The following is a 16,921-nucleotide window of genomic DNA, read 5'->3' as shown; positions in this document are numbered from 1 at the left end:
ATGTCTGGGACAGATCCATGTAAATTCGATAATGTTGAACATCTCTCTGAGAAGTGTTTTCGTGCTTTGGCTATGGCCACTTTGTCGTGTCCACCTTTGGACCCCATGCCACATTAAATCTGGAGAGAACAGGCAGAAGAACTATGTCCCCATCTCTGGTAAATCTGTAGTCAGTTATTGCAATCAGGCATAGGACCTTCCGTCTGGGAAAAAGTTATTGTAATCCCTATTCTGAAAAAGCCTTCTCTCAATCCAGTCAATCTGAGTGATTACAGACCAATATCCCTTCTGCCTTATCCTGTTAAAATTTGAGAACGTTACGTGAGCAAGTCCTTAGCTCAATATCTGGAAACACCATAACTGTCTGGAAGATGAGCAATTTGGATTTCAGCCTGGCCATAGGACTGAATTGGCGCTGATCACAGTAATGGATAAACTGTGAATGAGGGCCCATGAGGGGCAATAAGCAGTACTGATCTTATTGGATCTTTAGGCCGCATTCGATACAGTCTGTCATACTACACTTTTGGCTCAGCTGGCGGTGACTGGGGTGAGCGGAACAGTCGTGGACTGGTTCCGCTCATACTCATCTGACAGATGTCAGGCAATTGCCCTTCCCACATTTCGCTCTGAGTTTAGGAAGATCAAACAGGGTGTGTGACAGGGCTCATCTGTCAGCCAGAGTCGGTTTAATATCTATATGGCCCCATGATCACACCTATTAAATCTCATAAGGTGAATTTGGTCAGTTATGCCGATGACCCCCAACTTACTCTATCACTGGCAAGTAACCAGCAGCTCTTAACCTTTCATGATTGTATGAAGGACATTATCAAGTGGCTTAACTTTAATTCCCCGAAGTTCAACAAGGAGAAGATCGAGTTTTTATGCTGTTCAGCTAATAAAGCTCTACTTGTACTCCCTGCCAATTTTTTGACTAGTGCCATCCGACGGGACTATTGTCCCCGATGAGTCAGTCCAGAATCTGGGAGCTATTTTTGATAATAAACTTAGCATGGAGAGACTGCGGAGGATACTGCCGGTGCCGCCTTCTGCTAGAGCCTTGACAGTTCGTAGTGTTATCCTCAGTAGCTTGGATTAATGTAATGCTCTTCTCTTGGGCCCACCTGAATATGTATTATGTGGTCTGTCAAGAGTTCAGATCACGGAGGCCAAACTTTGCCTTGAACAGACTTAGAAGAGTTTCTGCCTCCTTAGCAGTGAATGATCTCCACTGGCTGCCGCTGAAACAAAGAATTCTGTTTGGATCGCTTTGTATTGTTTTCAAAGCCCTTCAGGACTGGGCCCAGTTCCCTTACAAAAGAGGCTAAGAAGATACAGCCCGGTAGATCTCTTTGCTCTTCTTCAGCCAAACTGTTGTGCATGAATAAGTTTAGGAAATCCAGTTAAAATGGCCAGACCTTCACAGGCGGCAAAGTTTTGGAATCAACTTCACGGAGGTGTTCAACTGATCTATTGCAGTTTAGGAAGTCCCTGAAGAACTAGCTTTTCCTAAGTAACTTGAGTTTTGGTCTTAACACTGATTATTTGATCTCTTAACTTCCATGTTCTTTGGCTATTTCAAACGCGTAGCTTTCATGTCTCTCCATTTTAGTAGCTAGCACCTGGATACCAGTCAGTGAAAGAGCGCTCTATAAACCCTATAAAAATAAATACATACATAAAAAATTACAAAAACTTTACTGATAAAAATGGGAAGATGGTGACTGTGTGCAGATTGGGATTGGAGGTGAGAGATGAGCAGTCCTGGATTTAAAGTTAGAATGCGACGAAGAAAAGCTATTAATACAAGTCAATGCAGAGCTCTGTACTCACCAAATATGGGCTGTGCTGTGATCACTAATACAAGGCGTTAAATGTGCCCAAGGAGTTTAGGTTTTGTTACTTTGCTCTTTGTCTACTTAAATTAGCACAAGTGAATTAAAGGGAGCAGTTAGCGCACATTATCCCAGGCTGTGGTTGGCACACCCACACTGGCTTGAGAACATGTGCAAATTCAGCTCAATCTTGAAGTGGGCTTTGTAAAGGACACATTGTCCATTAAAATCTTCTCACAACACAGACACCATGCACTCCATCATGTTTACATTCCACCAGAGTCAAAAGCTAGGTTGAAGTTGGTTTCTATGAGTGTCACTGAAAAAAACTTGCTTTGAAATTCCAGACAGAAGCTCAAATTAAGAGCATACACTACACAGTTTCACCGACACCAGTCTCTGCCTTAGTCTCTAACATTTTACACAAACATCCCAAGTTCTAATTTCCAACTTGTTTACTATCCATTCAGCCTGGATCACTAGAACTCTCCTACCACTGTTGGCACTTCTGGTCATAAAGCGTGCACACATTTACAAACTCCACTCAATCCCTAGATAGAATTTGACAATACTGGCCACTAGCAAGAAAGTTTTTGAACTTACCAGAGAGAACAGTGGTGTCGTTGAGATCTGGAGGAGCTTCAACAACGGGCAGCTCGACTTTTTCTTCCTCTGGTCCCCATCGGCTCTTTCTTTTTCTCTTTGCCGCAGGCGGCTTCGGAGAGTCTGGGGTACTGGAGGAAGATTCAGCCTGAGAGGTCTCTTGAGGGTTTTCCCAGTTCTGCTTGGTTGATGCAAGGGTTGAGAGTGCCTGGTCCAACTCCTTGCGACCTTTTCGATACTCCTCCAGCTTTCGCTTGTAGTGTTTGTAAATTTTGCTGGTTGGATCATACAGAAAGCTAAAAAAGACAAGAATGAAGGCTTGTAACTGACGGTGGCTGTATGTGCACAGTAATGAACTCACCCCTAACCATGAGAACCATCAAGTGCCATCTTCGGTCAGGCAGAACATTCTGTAACAAATATAAAAAGAGTGCACTGCAAAATGCTGCACTCAGCCAATCACCTTCATTCACAGACTACGCACACAGGAAGTAACTACGTAGATTAACTGCAGCGGCCAGGGAATAATGTATGTACCTAAAGTAATCTTACACTTTGAGCCACATGCAACAAGTTGGTCCGTTCAAAGCTTGCAGCGATTCAATAATGCTCACCAAGTCCTTCAGATTTTATAAATTTGGTAGGAAAAATGTATTTTTATATTCTCATAGCATTTGGCAAATCCCTCTTGCATATAATTTTCTGTCTAGTTTACTTATAGTTAAGTTTCCAGTCAGCCTTTTTTGTTCCGGGACAAGGGTTGGACGTGCAGATCTAACTGAGTAACTGAAAGTTTTACTACAACAATAAACCAATTGCCAGAGGAGATCTAGAGACGGGGAGAGTTTTTACACGGGGCTGTCACTTTAAGTATGGCATGGGCTGAAGTCAGATGGCTGCAGCATTTCAGAGACTGGAGACAACATAGAGACAGCCTCAGCCTACAGTTTGAGCTTTGGTACTTGGAAAATATTTAGGTGCTGCAAAAGCAATACCTTCCTTTCGGCACAAAATCATTACTTTCTGCATCAGGGTCAACCTGCTTTTCACTATCTAGCTGAAGAGACTAGGACCGAGAGGCAGAGGAGGAAAGAGATTAGGAAAGAGGCTTAGAGCAAAATGGTTGAGAAGGTGTGTGTGTGTGTGTGTGTGCGCGCGCAGGGGGGGGGGGGGGGGGGGAGAGGGTAAAAATGTACAAAGATTTATTCTGTTTTGTGACATTTCCAAAAATGTATCCACAAAACACTAGCAGTTTTAATACTAAATATATTAGAACTTTGCTAAATTAAAACACCCTTATAATTTGACTTGATTTGCAAAACAGGTCTTCCCACCCCATTTAAGGCATGTGGGGCGATGAACAGTGGCACTGCTTGCACACCTCTGGTGCCCTTCTAATTGCAAATTCACAAAGATTCTTGGAAAATACTTCTTTTATATCTTGTACAAGCAAGTGAAGGAGTTGAAGTTTCTTGTTAAGGCCAAACAGCAAAGCGTTTGTGTGAGAAGGAATATGCTACTTACCAGTATGCATCTGTTCTTGGTATGTAGAGCTGCAGATCTATACACTGTGCATAGATCGCCATCTGGTGTTGGGCCCGGATGTTTGCAGTTTGTTTTTCTTCTTGGACAATGTTTGGAAGTCACGAGTTCGGTGACTCCTCCTTCGGTCCGTACTGCGCATGGGCTTCGGCTCCATCCTCAGATTGTTTTTCGCCAGCAGGGAAAAGATGGAGCGTAGTGATAATAGTAAAGAAACCCATGTGTGTTGTATCTAAAGAAGATAGACTGGAACGGATACAGGTAGCCGGGGAGGCGGGTGGGCGTGTATAGATCTGCAGCTCTACATGCCAAGAACAGATGCATACTGGTAAGTAGCATATTCCGTTCGAGGCATATGAGCTGCAGATTATACACTGTGCATAGATTATATAGCAGTACCCAACCCTAGCGGCGACCACCGGTATCCGTTGCAGTGGTTTGAAACAGTGTCTTTAGTACAGCCTGGCCCACACTAGCTTGTTGTTTGGAGTGCACGTCTACACAGTAATGTTTTGTGAAGGTGTGCGGTGTTGACCATGTGGCTGCTTTGCAGATGTCATCTTATGGTATGTTCCCTAGAAAAGCCATAGAAGCCCCTATCTTTCTTGTAGAGTGGGCTTTAGGTGGAACGGATAATGTTCTTTTTGCTTTGTGATAGCAAATTAGTATGCACTTTACAATCCACCTAGCTATCCCTGATTTTGAAATGGGGTTGCCTTTATGCGGTGGAGAGAACGAGACAAACAACTGTTTAGTCTTTCTGAAAGATTGCGTTCTTTGTATGTAGTAAAGTAAAGCCCTTTTAACATCAAGTGTATGTAGAGCCCTTTCCGCAACAGATTGGGGTTGCGAGAAAAAAACTGGTAATTCCACCGATTGATTGAGATGGAAGGAGGAAATGACCTTGGGCAGAAATTTTGAATTTCTGCAAAGTATCACCTTGCTGTGATGTATCTGTAGAAAGGGTTCTTGTATAGTGAACGCTTGTATTTCACTAACCCTTCTAAGGGAAGTGATAGCTACGAGAAAAGCTGTTTTCCAAGTAAGGAACTGCAGCTCACATTTATGCATTGGTTCGAAAGGCGGACCCATCAGCCTTGTAAGAACTACGTTTAGATTCCACACAGGTGAGGGTGGTGCCCTGGGCGGAATTACTCTTTTAAGGCCTTCCATGAAAGCTTTAATAGCAGGCACTCTGACAAGTGATAAATGCTGTCTATTTTGCAGGTAAGCAGCAATTGCTGCTAGGTGTAAACGGATGGATGAGTATGCCAGGTTACACCTTTGTAGATGGAGCAGGTAGCATATGATGTGTTGTATGGATACATCTAAAGGGTTGATTGTATTGTTACGGCAGTAAACAACAAATCTCTTCCACTTAGCGGCATAGCATGCTCGAGTGGTAGGACATCTGGCTTCCCTGATAATGTTCATGCAATCAGGGGGAAGGTTAAGGTATCCAAATTCTAAGATTTCAGGAGCCAGATCACAAGGTTGAGCTGAGCTGGGTCCGGGTGCCTGATCTCTCCATGGATCTGGGTTAGGAGGCATGGAGACAGGTGCAGTTTTTGATGTGGTACCACTGATAGCTGTAGTAGTGTGGTGTACCACGGCTGCCTGGCCCATGTTGGAGCTACCAGAATGAGTGTGAGGGAGTGCTGTTATAGCTTCCTTACCACTAATGGAATTAGCGGGAGAGGTGGAAATTTGCCTGACCAGTTCATCCAAATCGCATTGCCTTTGGACAATGGGTGTGGGTATCTGGCGGCGAAGCTTGGGCATTTTTTGTTTTCGTGGGTGGCGAAGAGGTCTATCTGAGGATGCCCCCACTTGTGAAAGAATGGGTGAATAACTTGTGGATGCAGTTCCCATTCGTGCATTTGCTGCGTTTGTCTGCTGAGCAGATCTGCCATGGTGTTTTGTATCCCTGGGACGTGTTGTGCCAGGAGAAAGATTTTTTGTGGGATTGCCCATCTCCATATGCTCTGTGCTAACCGAGAGAGCTGTGGAGAGTGTGTCCCCCCCTGTTTTTGAATGTAGTACATTGCAGTCATATTGTCTGTGCGAATGAGGACTGCTTTGGCTGAGATTTGTTTCTGAAACGATTTCAGGGCTAGAAAGATCGCCAATAACTCCAGATGGTTGATGTAGTGTAACTTTTATTGTGGCGTCCATATACCTTGCACTGTGAGGTGCAATAGGTGCGCTCCCCAGCCGGAGAGCGATGCGTCCGTTGTTAGAATTACCTGAGGAACCGGGTCCAGGAACGGTCGCCCTTTGGAAAGGTTTGTGGTGTTCCACCACTGCAGAGAGCGATGGGTGCGACCGTCCACCAACACCAGATCCATCAGCTGCCCCTGGGCCTGGTTCCACTGGCGTGCTAGGCACTCTTGTAGTGGACGCATGTGGAGTCTTGCATGAGGCACTATGAAGATGCCATCATCCCTATTAGCTTCATAAACACTCTTGCTGGGAGAGAGTGCTGAAGAATGAATCTTTGGCGCAAGGCTTGTATGCTTGCGATTCTGGCTGAATTGGGATAGGCTATAGCTTTTGAGGTGTCTATAGTGGCCCAGAGGTATTGCTTTGTGTGAGACGGTATCAGCTGGGACTTTTGGTGGTTCACCGTGAAACTTAGCTGGTGGAGTAGTTGGATGGTAGTGTTTGTATGTTGCACACACTGGTTGTAGGACGCGGCTTTTATTAGCCAGTCGTCCAAGTAAGGGAAGACGTGAATGTGTTGTCTTCTGAGGTGTGCCACCACTACTGCTAGGCATTTGGTAAACACTCTTGGTGCGGTCGTGACCCCGAAGGGGAGAACCTTGAACTGATAATGTTGGCCGTCCACTACAAATCTGAGGTACTTTCTGTGAGGGGGTGTATTGGAATATGAAAGTATGCATCTTTCAAATCCAGGGTAGTGAGAAAGTCGCCCTGAGAGAGGAGTGGGAGAACTTGTTGGAGAGTTACCATGTGAAAATGGTCTGAATGTATATATGCATTTAGAGGCCGGAGGTCTAGAATGGGCCGTAGGGTCTCGTCTCTCTCTGGAATCAGAAAGTACAGAGAGTAGACCCCTAAATTTTGTTGATTGACGGGGACCTGCTCTATAGCTTGTTTTTGCAGGAGGGAGATCACCTCTTGTTTCAGCAGTGTGGTATGTTCTTGTGACATTGTACGGTGCCTGGGTGGAATATTTGGGGGGGTAGATGTTAGTTCGAGACAGTACCCTGACCGAATAATTTGAGTCACCCATTTGTCTGTTGTTATGGTCTCCCAGGTTTGAAAAAAGTCTTGTAGTCTGCCCCCGACTGGAGTGGAATAGTCTGGGGGGAGCGGGGGAAAGTCATTGTGTGGGCGGTGTGGCAGAACGGGCGGTGTTGGTTTTGCCCCTGCCTTTATTATTGTTCCCTCTATATCCACCTCTTTGATAGCCCTTTGTGAAGGTAGTCTGAGGGGGGGACTTGTAGGACGTAGAGGCGTTATCGGCAGAGTAACCCCTGCCAGTGCCTCGAAAGGAGGAACGGCGAAAGGAGCGTCTAGGAGTGTGGGATTGTAATGCTCCCATAGACTTCGCCGTATCTGTATCCTTCTTCATTTTTTCCAGGGCTTCGTCTACTTTTAGGCCAAATAAGTGTTGTTGGTCAAAAGGGTGGTTCAATATAGATGCTTGGACCTCCGGCTTAAAGAATGAGATTCTGAGCCAGGCGTGGCGGCGAAGCAGAACACTGGTGATTATAGCCCTGGAAGCTGTGTCTGCTGCGTCAAGTGCACATTTAATAGAGGTGTTGGTAATGATCTTTCCCTCTTGTATCAGTTCATGCGCCTTATTTTTATATTTTTCTGGGAGATGTTGCATGATAGCTTCCAGCTCATCATGGTGCGCTCTGTCGTACCGTGCCAGCAGCGCTTGCGTGTTGGCGATGCGCCACATATTGGCAGCTTGCGAGGCGGTGCGTTTGCCTGACGCATCTAAGAGCTTGGACTCCTTATCGGGTGGTGGAGCCTCACCCGATGACTGAGAATTGGATCGCTTCCTAGCTGTGGATACCACTAATGAGTCTAAGGGCGCAGGTCCTTTAATATAGACAGGATCTGTGGGGGCTGCCTTATATTTTTTCTCTATTCTGGGGTTTAAGACCCTAGCCGTGACTGGGTCTTTGAAAACCTCTGCCGCATGTTTGGTCACCCCTTTAAGCATGGGTAATATGGCAGTAGATTTATCTGCCATGTCAAAAGTGTCAAGTAGGAAGTCTTCCTCAACTGGATCACTGTGTAACTCCACCCCATGATAATGTGCCGCCCGTTGTAACAAGTGGTGGAACCCCAGGGAGTTCTCTGGTGGAGATGGCCTGGATGGATAAATATCATCCTGAGGCACATCTGGATTATGATAATCCTCCCCTCCCATGGGTCTGGTGTTCCCGGAGGAGTAGGGTCCTGTGGGGCATCTTTTGGATCATAGTATGGATCCCCTTGGTCATCAGGGTCTGGAGACGGAGTTGGAGAGCGATGAGGCAAGGGTGGAGAAGGTGGGGGCGGAGATGGGGGAGGTGGAGGAGGCGGAGGTGGTGGGGAGGGTACTCTGAAAGGAGATGTGGCAGAGTCCTTCCATTTTGGCGGTGGAGGAGGACCTGGCTTGTCTAAATGTCTTTTCTTTGAAGACAAAGTCAAATGTCCAGTCTTTGGATCCTTTGTTAAAGTCTTTTGTCGAGGATCTGGAGTGAATAGCTCCTCCGGCACCGATTCATCTGCCGGTGCTTTCGGAGCCGACGGCTTCTTTGGTTTATCCGTGCCATGCTTTTTCGGGGCCTCCGATTTTTTGTTCGGTGCCAAGGCAGGCTTCGGCACGGGAGCGTCGGTGCCGAGGGATTTATGTTTGGTCGGCACCGAGAGGCCAGGTTTCGACACCGATGGCTTCGGAACGGGGCTTGGTGTGGATTTCTTCGGTGCCGAAGGGTGTTTTTCGGCGCCGCTAGTAGGCTGGCTCAAGCCCGAGCCGCCGGGAGACTTATGATGCCTCTTCACCGGGCCCGAAGGTGGGGTGATGGAAGCGGTATGTTTGGTTTTGCCTAGGCCCGGAGGCGAAGGTTTAACCGGAGTCTCTTTCGGTATGGGTGCGGGAGGGGGTAGAGTACTCACGACCCTCTGCGCCGGTGTGATCACCTCCACGTCGGAGTCGTCGGCCTCGGAAGCGCCGACGATGTCGTCTTCCTGTTCGGTGTGCTGCTGTCCCGAAGCTTCGATGTCTTCTCCGAAGATGTCAGGTGGAGCCGAGGTCGATGAGTGCGCCATGGTGCGTCGACCTCGTCGATCCCGAATAGTCTTTTTCGATCGAAAAGACTTGCTGGCGGAACAGTCTCGTGCCTCGTGTTCGGGAGAGAGGCAGAGGTTGCACACCTGATGTAGATCGGTGTGGGGAAATTTAGACCCACATTTTGGGCACTTCTTAAATGGAGTCCTTTCCATCGGATGAGACCGGAGTCGAGATAGGCCTGAAGGCCGCCGCCGATGCCTGGAATCGTGTAAGTGCCGAAGAGAGCGATAAAGAAGATGATTTTATCTGAGGATCTCGATGGACGAGGATTTTTCGTCGAAGGTCGAACTGGAAAGATTCGAAGCCGGAGCACGAAGTATTACATCCGAGCCCGATGGCGGAAAAAAACAATCTGAGGATGGAGCCGAAGCCCATGCGCAGTACGGACCGAAGGAGGAGTCACCGAACTCGTGACTTTCAAACATTGTCCAAGAAGAAAAACAAACTGCAAACATCCGGGCCCAACACCAGATGGCGATCTATGCACAGTGTATAATCTGCAGCTCATATGCCTCGAACAATGGGGCTCTGTTGTCAGTAATACCTATTTTTTGCCTGGCTTTGATGCAACTTTGACTGTTGACTACTGGGTCCCTGCTTTCCAGGTTCCCAGTACCAGTGTTCCTTCCCTAAAAACATGTCCACAATTGGTACTTCTGCCCCTGTATAAGACCCTAATAAGTGGGACCCTAGGTACCTACGGCCTGGAGGCTGAAGAGGGTCCCCTGGAACCCCTCTCACTAGGACCATGCCACTGCCCCTGAACCTGGCATGTCCCGGTGAGGTTATAAAATGACCAAGTCGAAATTGCACACTGACTTACCAGCCCTAAGGCAGGGTGCACTATATCCCAGGAGTGAGCATATCGGCATGAGCAGATATGCCCCCACAGTATTAAGGTATATTTCCTAATATTCTAAGTGCCAGAGAAGCCATAGAGAGTACACGGGCTGGAAACTAGACAGCTCGAGTTCCCCAGCACCAGGATGGCTTCCCTGAAACCAGGAGAGTTTGATACCAAACAGCTCCTTTTAATAAATCTACACTGATGCCAGTGTGAGATTTATTAAGACATGTACTGCTACACACAAGCATGTTTCTGGACCCCTGGGTGGAGAGCCTCTGCTCTCTGGGACCAGAAACAATGCACATCCAGGGCAGAGGTGTTTAAACCCCACCCCCCAGGACAGGCCAGTGCTAGAAGAGGAAGCTTCAAAGACCGGTTGCCTTTGTAATGTGCCTCCCAGGAGTCTGCTGTTAGCAGCAGATGGAAGCCCAGGCTTTACACCCCAACTTTGGGTGGGAAACTTGGAGAGGCTAAAAGGTGTACCCACCTTTGCCAACTTGTAGTTAAGCTCACTTTTCAGTCCCCTCCATCTTGAAGATGAGGGAACCCTCCAATCAGGGCTAGGTCTATGCCCCCTCCAACAGGAGGTTAGCACAATAGTGGGTGTAGTCCCCCAGGTAAGGTCCCCATTGGCCCTACCTATTACTGCCCCAAAACGACCCCTAAATTTAGCATTTAGGAGGCTTCACAGTCCTAGAAACTAGATCTGCGACAATCCAAAAAGAAAGACTAGCTACAAAGAAGACTGAAGACGACGACTGCCTTGGCCCCAGCCCTACCGGCCTGTCACCAGCTTCTGCGAACCTGCAACCTGTCTTGCAGCCAGCGACTTCTGAAACCCCTGGGAGGACTGCTGCTTTTTAAAAAGACTCCAATCTCCCGTGGACAGAGGACCTGTCCTGAGGAAACCTACTCCAAGGACTCCGGATTCAGGCAGATCCGTGTCTCCTGCCCACTCTGCACCCGATGCCCACGGCCCATATCTGAGTGGCTCACCTGTGCAGTGAGGTCTCCCTGGTGATGATGACCTTGTGTCCAGCGTTGGCTGACTGCTCCTGACCTTCATGACAGCACCTGCAGTGTGAATCCAGAGGCTTCACCCGACTGCGACAGGCTCTAGTAAGAAAATTCCGACATCGAAAGGCACCCCTGCACCCGAAGCCCCTGGGCCTTGGTGAGCTGAACCAAAGGTGTCCCTACAACCCCATCATCTCTACTTAGCTCTGCTGTCAGTGGTCTTCCTCTTGCAAACTCCAGTGCCACGCCTGCAGCCTCTTTGCCGAAAGAAGAATACCGATTGAAAGCAATGGGTGCCCGACGTCGAATGTGCACCCTGCATCCGGTCCCCTGTGCTTATTCTAACCCCCAAAGCTTGGTCCCTGCAACCAATATACTTACCTGCAAGCAGTGTGGCTCCAGGCACCCCCTGCCTCCATTGGAAAGCATTAAGTCAAACTCAGATTTTGACCTCTGCAGCTGGCCACCCCTAATCCGCTGGTGGTGCAGTTTTGGTACTTAGCTGACCCCTGGACCTTGCTGACATTTGGCTCTCAAGACTAGAATTGTAAGTCTGATACTTACCTGTTTAACTGAATTTTTTTTGTCCCTATAGCATAACATTGGACTGTGTTAAAAAATTAACGTGTCGATTTTTGAAAGTGAAAAAAAAGTAGTTAACACGAAGACCTTGGTCTTAAAATAAAATACGAAATATATGTTTATAAAATTGGTCTGGATCTCATTCTTGAGTCGTGTGTCCATTATTGATCACTGTTGTGCAATAAATGTCTTAAACTCCTCTGTTTTAAGTCTAAGGTTGCTCGCCCACACTACCACTAATAGAGCACTTTGGTTCTTACATTGAGCCCTGTACACCTTTGGTGGGGAACCCCTGGACTCTGTGTATGGTATTACCACCTAGTGGCAATATCATATACAGAGACAGCTTCCTACAGTTTGTGATTTACTATGGTAGGCCTCTCCCTGGCACCTGCCAAATCATCCAACCTCGGAGGAAAGGCTTTAGTGGTGGAAGGATTGTCCCTCAGGAAGGATAAATTGCTTACCTGTAAATACTAGTTCTCTTCCAGGGGAATAATCGTCAAAGCCACAAGCACTGAATATCCACACCCATGCGCAGGGACGAGAAGAGAGAGAGTGAGAGAGTGAGAGAGTGAGAGAGTGAGAGAGTGAGAGAGTGAGAGAGTGAGAGAGTGAGAGAGTGAGAGAGTGAGAGAGTGAGAGAGTGAGAGAGTGAGAGAGTGAGAGAGTGAGAGAGTGAGAGAGTGAGAGAGTGAGAGAGTGAGAGAGTGAGAGAGTGAGAGAGAGTGAGAGAGAGTGAGAGAGAGTGAGAGAGAGTGAGAGAGAGTGAGAGAGAGTGAGAGAGAGTGAGAGAGAGTGAGAGAGAGAGAGAGAGTGAGAGAGAGTGAGAGAGAGTGAGAGAGTGAGAGAGAGTGAGAGAGTGAGAGAGTGAGAGAGAGTGAGAGAGTGAGAGAGTGAGAGAGTGAGAGTGAGAGAGTGAGAGAGTGAGAGAGAGTGAGAGAGTGAGAGAGAGTGAGAGAGTGAGAGAGAGTGAGAGAGAGTGAGAGAGAGTGAGAGAGAGAGAGAGTGAGAGAGTGAGAGAGTGAGAGAGTGAGAGAGTGAGAGAGTGAGAGAGAGTGAGAGAGAGAGAGAGAGAGAGAGAGAGAGAGAGAGAGAGAGAGAGAGAGAGAGAGAGAGTGAGAGAGTGAGAGAGTGAGAGAGTGAGAGAGTGAGAGAGTGAGAGAGTGAGAGAGTGAGAGAGTGATAGAGTGAGAGAGTGAGAGAGAGAGTGTGTGTGTGTGTGTATGTATATATATATATATATATATATATATATATATATATATATATATATTCACTGAAAAAACCATAGGTTTCACACATGTTATAGTTAGCGGAAATTTTACTGATAAAAAACCAGTGAAATTCCCCCGTTATAGTTAGCGCAGGCAACTATAACTCACGCGACTGCAATCTTCTGCTGATGCTAATACTGTATTTAGACACTTATTTGCCCATGTCTTCTTCCATACATTTTTAGCTATACATATATTACAAATATTTTTTTTTCATAAAGACACATATGTCATCAGCAGAAGATTGCAGTCGCGTGAGTTATAGTTGCCTGCGCTAACTATAACGGGGGAATTTCACTGGTTTTTTATCAGTAAAATTTCCGCTAACTATAACATGTGTGAAACCTATGGTTTTTTCAGTGAATTTGCAAGGTTTTTTAAATGCTAATTCCTAACTATAACGTGTGTGAAACCTATGGTTTTTTCAGTGAATTAGTACGGTTTTTTAAATGCTAAGTTTTTTTCCCTTATAATAAGCCCTGTACATTTGGTGGCCTTCGGCCACCAAAAGCACAGGGGGTGGGGTAAGTGTGGATAGTGTTTTTTGCCCTTAACATAAGCCCTGTGCTTTTGGTGGCCTTCGGCCACCAAAAGCACAGGGGGTGGGGTAAGTGTGGATAGTGTTTTTTTTATTTTTATTTTTTTACCGTACGCTTACGGTAAGCGTACGGTAAGCGCACCCCGCGAAATTGCCGAAAAAAAAATAAAACCGTTTTTGCACTTGGGGGATGTTTGGGGACTCCCTCAACATGACTATGTGGGAGGGAGTTGTCAAAACAGCCCCTTTACATGTTTTTGGGCTTGATATTTTAAAAATCACTCTCAGTGCGAGAGACAAAATGGCGGCCGCCGCTTCCTGGTTTCGGCCGATTCGAATGTTTACTAAGATCTAAGAGCCAATCAGAATCGCGCTCGCGCACGCTACCGTACGCTTACCGTAAGCGTACGGTAAGCGTACCGTAAGCTGGCTCAGATATATATATTGATTTAAAGGCTATTTTCTCAGAATCTACTGAACAGATTTACACCAAACCTACAAAAGGCACTTCCTTGACCTAGGGACTACCTCTCTGCCAAATTTTGAGTAATTCTGTTCAGCCGTTCGGGCTGTAGCTCGTTCTAAAGGTCCTATGGAAAAATGCATGGGAAAAACGCGTTTTGGGACCCCCCTTTTATCTCAGCCCCCGCTTGACGGATCCCCCCCGAGACTTTCAGGGTAGGAGCGGAGCGTAGCGCCCCACCTATTTTGAAAAATTTGCGAGGATTCGTCGACCGGCGCCAAAGTTATTCAAAATAGAATGTTGAGGTTTTCCTATGGAAACGTGGTCCTAACTATAACTACCTACTGGCTATCGCCAGTAGGTAATATATATATATATATATTTAACTTCATTAATGTACGTAGTACTTCAAAAACATATATATATTTAACAGTCCCACCAAAAGCCGCCGCTCTCAGCGTAGTGGGTGCCGCGACTCGCAAAGACTATCTCGCGCATCCACTCGATAAACTCCAAAGGAACGCCGTGCGCTTCCAAGCTGCTTATTAATTCTTTATTAGGGTTGCAACAAACTGACAAACGCTTTTCAGCCCCTTGGCCTTTCTCAATGTCAGTTTCCATCTCCCCCGTTTCACGTTGTATTGAATGAAAATTTAATTGGCCAGCTACATTGACAAACATAAGTAAGGGACTATGGATTCAGCTATTTACAAATTCATGATTAGCATAGTGACCATTTAGTAATGTCTTTTAAAAACATGTTGATCTACAATTCTATACATCTTTTAACTAATATCTTACTGTGGCATGAATCTTGCCTCTAGATGGTCTGAAACTTCCAAATATGACATCAATCAGTTATATTTAAACTATATTCATTTCGAAAGTATATATGATTGAGATAAAAGGCCTACATATATATTACATCACGTTATTTTACAGCACCTGTATACAATTGACCCCTGAATGGGCTTACATTAGCTGAAAGAAAATATATGATGGACAATGAAAAATTGATAACCATATATAAAAGAAAAAAAATCAATTTATCATATCCAAAACAATCACAATAGATCAGTTTCATCTCCCATTGGATTATGCCTTCCTTCAGCTAAACGAGCTGAGCACGTTTTTCTATGAACTCTAAGAAGTGGGTGGATAAAGCTGTTCTTTATGCGGTTTTATCAAAATGTATGGTTACATTTCAGATTTGGATTGTTGGAGCTTCCCCTATATTTCTGTTAACCAATATGGGTCCATAGTTCCTCTTCACTATTAAGACCCCTCGGTGTGCAGGTCCTTAGCTTCACTATATATCGAGATTCCAATTGTTTGAGTGATTTTACCCTATCACCTCCTCTGTCTTTTGTGGCATTTGATCAATGCAGAAGAAACTTAATAGATCACTTCTGCTTTGATGTGTTTCGGCAAAATGCGGTGATAGTGGACATGTGTCAGCTTTGTCTAATATTGCCTGGGCATGCACTAATACCTGCTTTTTAGCCGGGTGGACAGTACTCCCAATGTTTTTTTTTTTTTTTTAACATGGGCATACCAAGCAGTAAACAACAAAGGTTGAGTTGCAATTCAAAAGTTTTTTATTTTTCTCCTGTCCTTTTTTCCTAGAATATCAAAATCTAGCCTGGGCAGAGCCAAATGAACAATGCATTTTAAGGGTCTAGGGTTAGTAGCCAATAGGCTACTGACCTTAGGGTGACTACACAGTTGGTGTGCTCACCCCACGTGGGGGAGTGGGCACAATCCCTAATCCTGATTGGAGAGTGCCTGCCATCTTCAAGATGGCGGCCACTGAAGAGTGGGATTCACCTTGCCTCCCCCACAATGTGTGGGGTTGGCAGAGGTGGGCACACCTTCTGGGCTGTGCTAATTTTTCCCATCTGTCTTCCACCAAAAAGGAGGTGAGACAGGAAGGGGGGCCTGCTCCCGATAGCAGTAGAGGCTGGGGGTTGCGTTACAAAGGCGGCAAGGCCTTTGAAGACCCCCTGAGAACTGCAGATCCCTGGATGTAGCGCTGGAATCATTTGCAATTCCAGGAGCAACATATGGTCTGAAGGCAGGATGGTTTTACTGGGACGCCCACTTTGGGTTGATTGGCAAAGATCTTCGCCCACCTCCATTTGTGTATGTTCCTCCCTGTGGAACCTGCGACTTCGTATTGTTTGAAAACGTCCGAATACCTTGCAGACTAATGAGCAGCAACACTTTTTTTCTGAGGCCACCATCCATGTCATGGCATAGGCATGATGGGTTACCAAACCCTAAATGCTGGAAGACCAAACTGAAAAAGTGTCTGATTTCATATGCATATGGTAGTACTTTGTAATGGTAAAGTTATCATATGCACTACATCACTTAGGCCCCTCGCAATTGGACCCTCTTCCCACGACAGGGGATCGTAGTCTGGTGATGGTGTGATCATCTCACACTAATCACAAATCAACTAAGTGACAAAGATAAGAGACATAAGTTGATAGATTACCTAGGCCTTTCACACTGGATACAGTTATCTTTGGCCATGGTGATATGCCACTCGGATAACGCAAACGACTACAATGGACTAATTAGGAAACTAATCAGCAGCTGTACCTATTCCAGAAAAGAGCAGCCAGACAAGACTTCACAACAAGTCCTGAACAGGTAGGCCTACATTACTCCAGCTCTCAAAGTCTACCCTATTTACCAGTGGAAATAAGAACACTGCTGAAAGAACTTTGCAATGCACATTGATCAAATCAAGACACATGTACAAACATCATACAATCCAATTTCGGGTCATAAAATCAAAGGAGGATCTTAAATCAGCAATGACTTCATGTCCGATAATCACCCTAATCAAAAAATGTTCTTAAGTCGGAGCCGCTTCTCAGAGGATATTT

The 16,921-nt window shown here is 46.0% G+C and overlaps 1 protein-coding gene across 1 annotated transcript in view; it reads right to left on the bottom strand.

The window, feature by feature from the left end:
* SUGP1 (SURP and G-patch domain containing 1) overlaps positions 1-16,921 on the bottom strand; it is a 120,933-nt gene that overhangs the window by 31,290 nt on the left and 72,722 nt on the right. The window contains exon 8 of the mRNA XM_085639720.1: positions 2,442-2,737. Coding sequence (XP_085495846.1) covers positions 2,442-2,737 — 296 coding nt within the window. The remainder of the gene's footprint in view (positions 1-2,441; positions 2,738-16,921) is intronic.

The sequence above is a fragment of the Triturus cristatus genome, chromosome 12, assembly GCF_964204655.1.
Source record: "Triturus cristatus chromosome 12, aTriCri1.1, whole genome shotgun sequence".
Taxonomy (NCBI): domain Eukaryota; kingdom Metazoa; phylum Chordata; class Amphibia; order Caudata; family Salamandridae; genus Triturus; species Triturus cristatus.
This window is presented reverse-complemented; position numbering and strand designations above follow the sequence as displayed.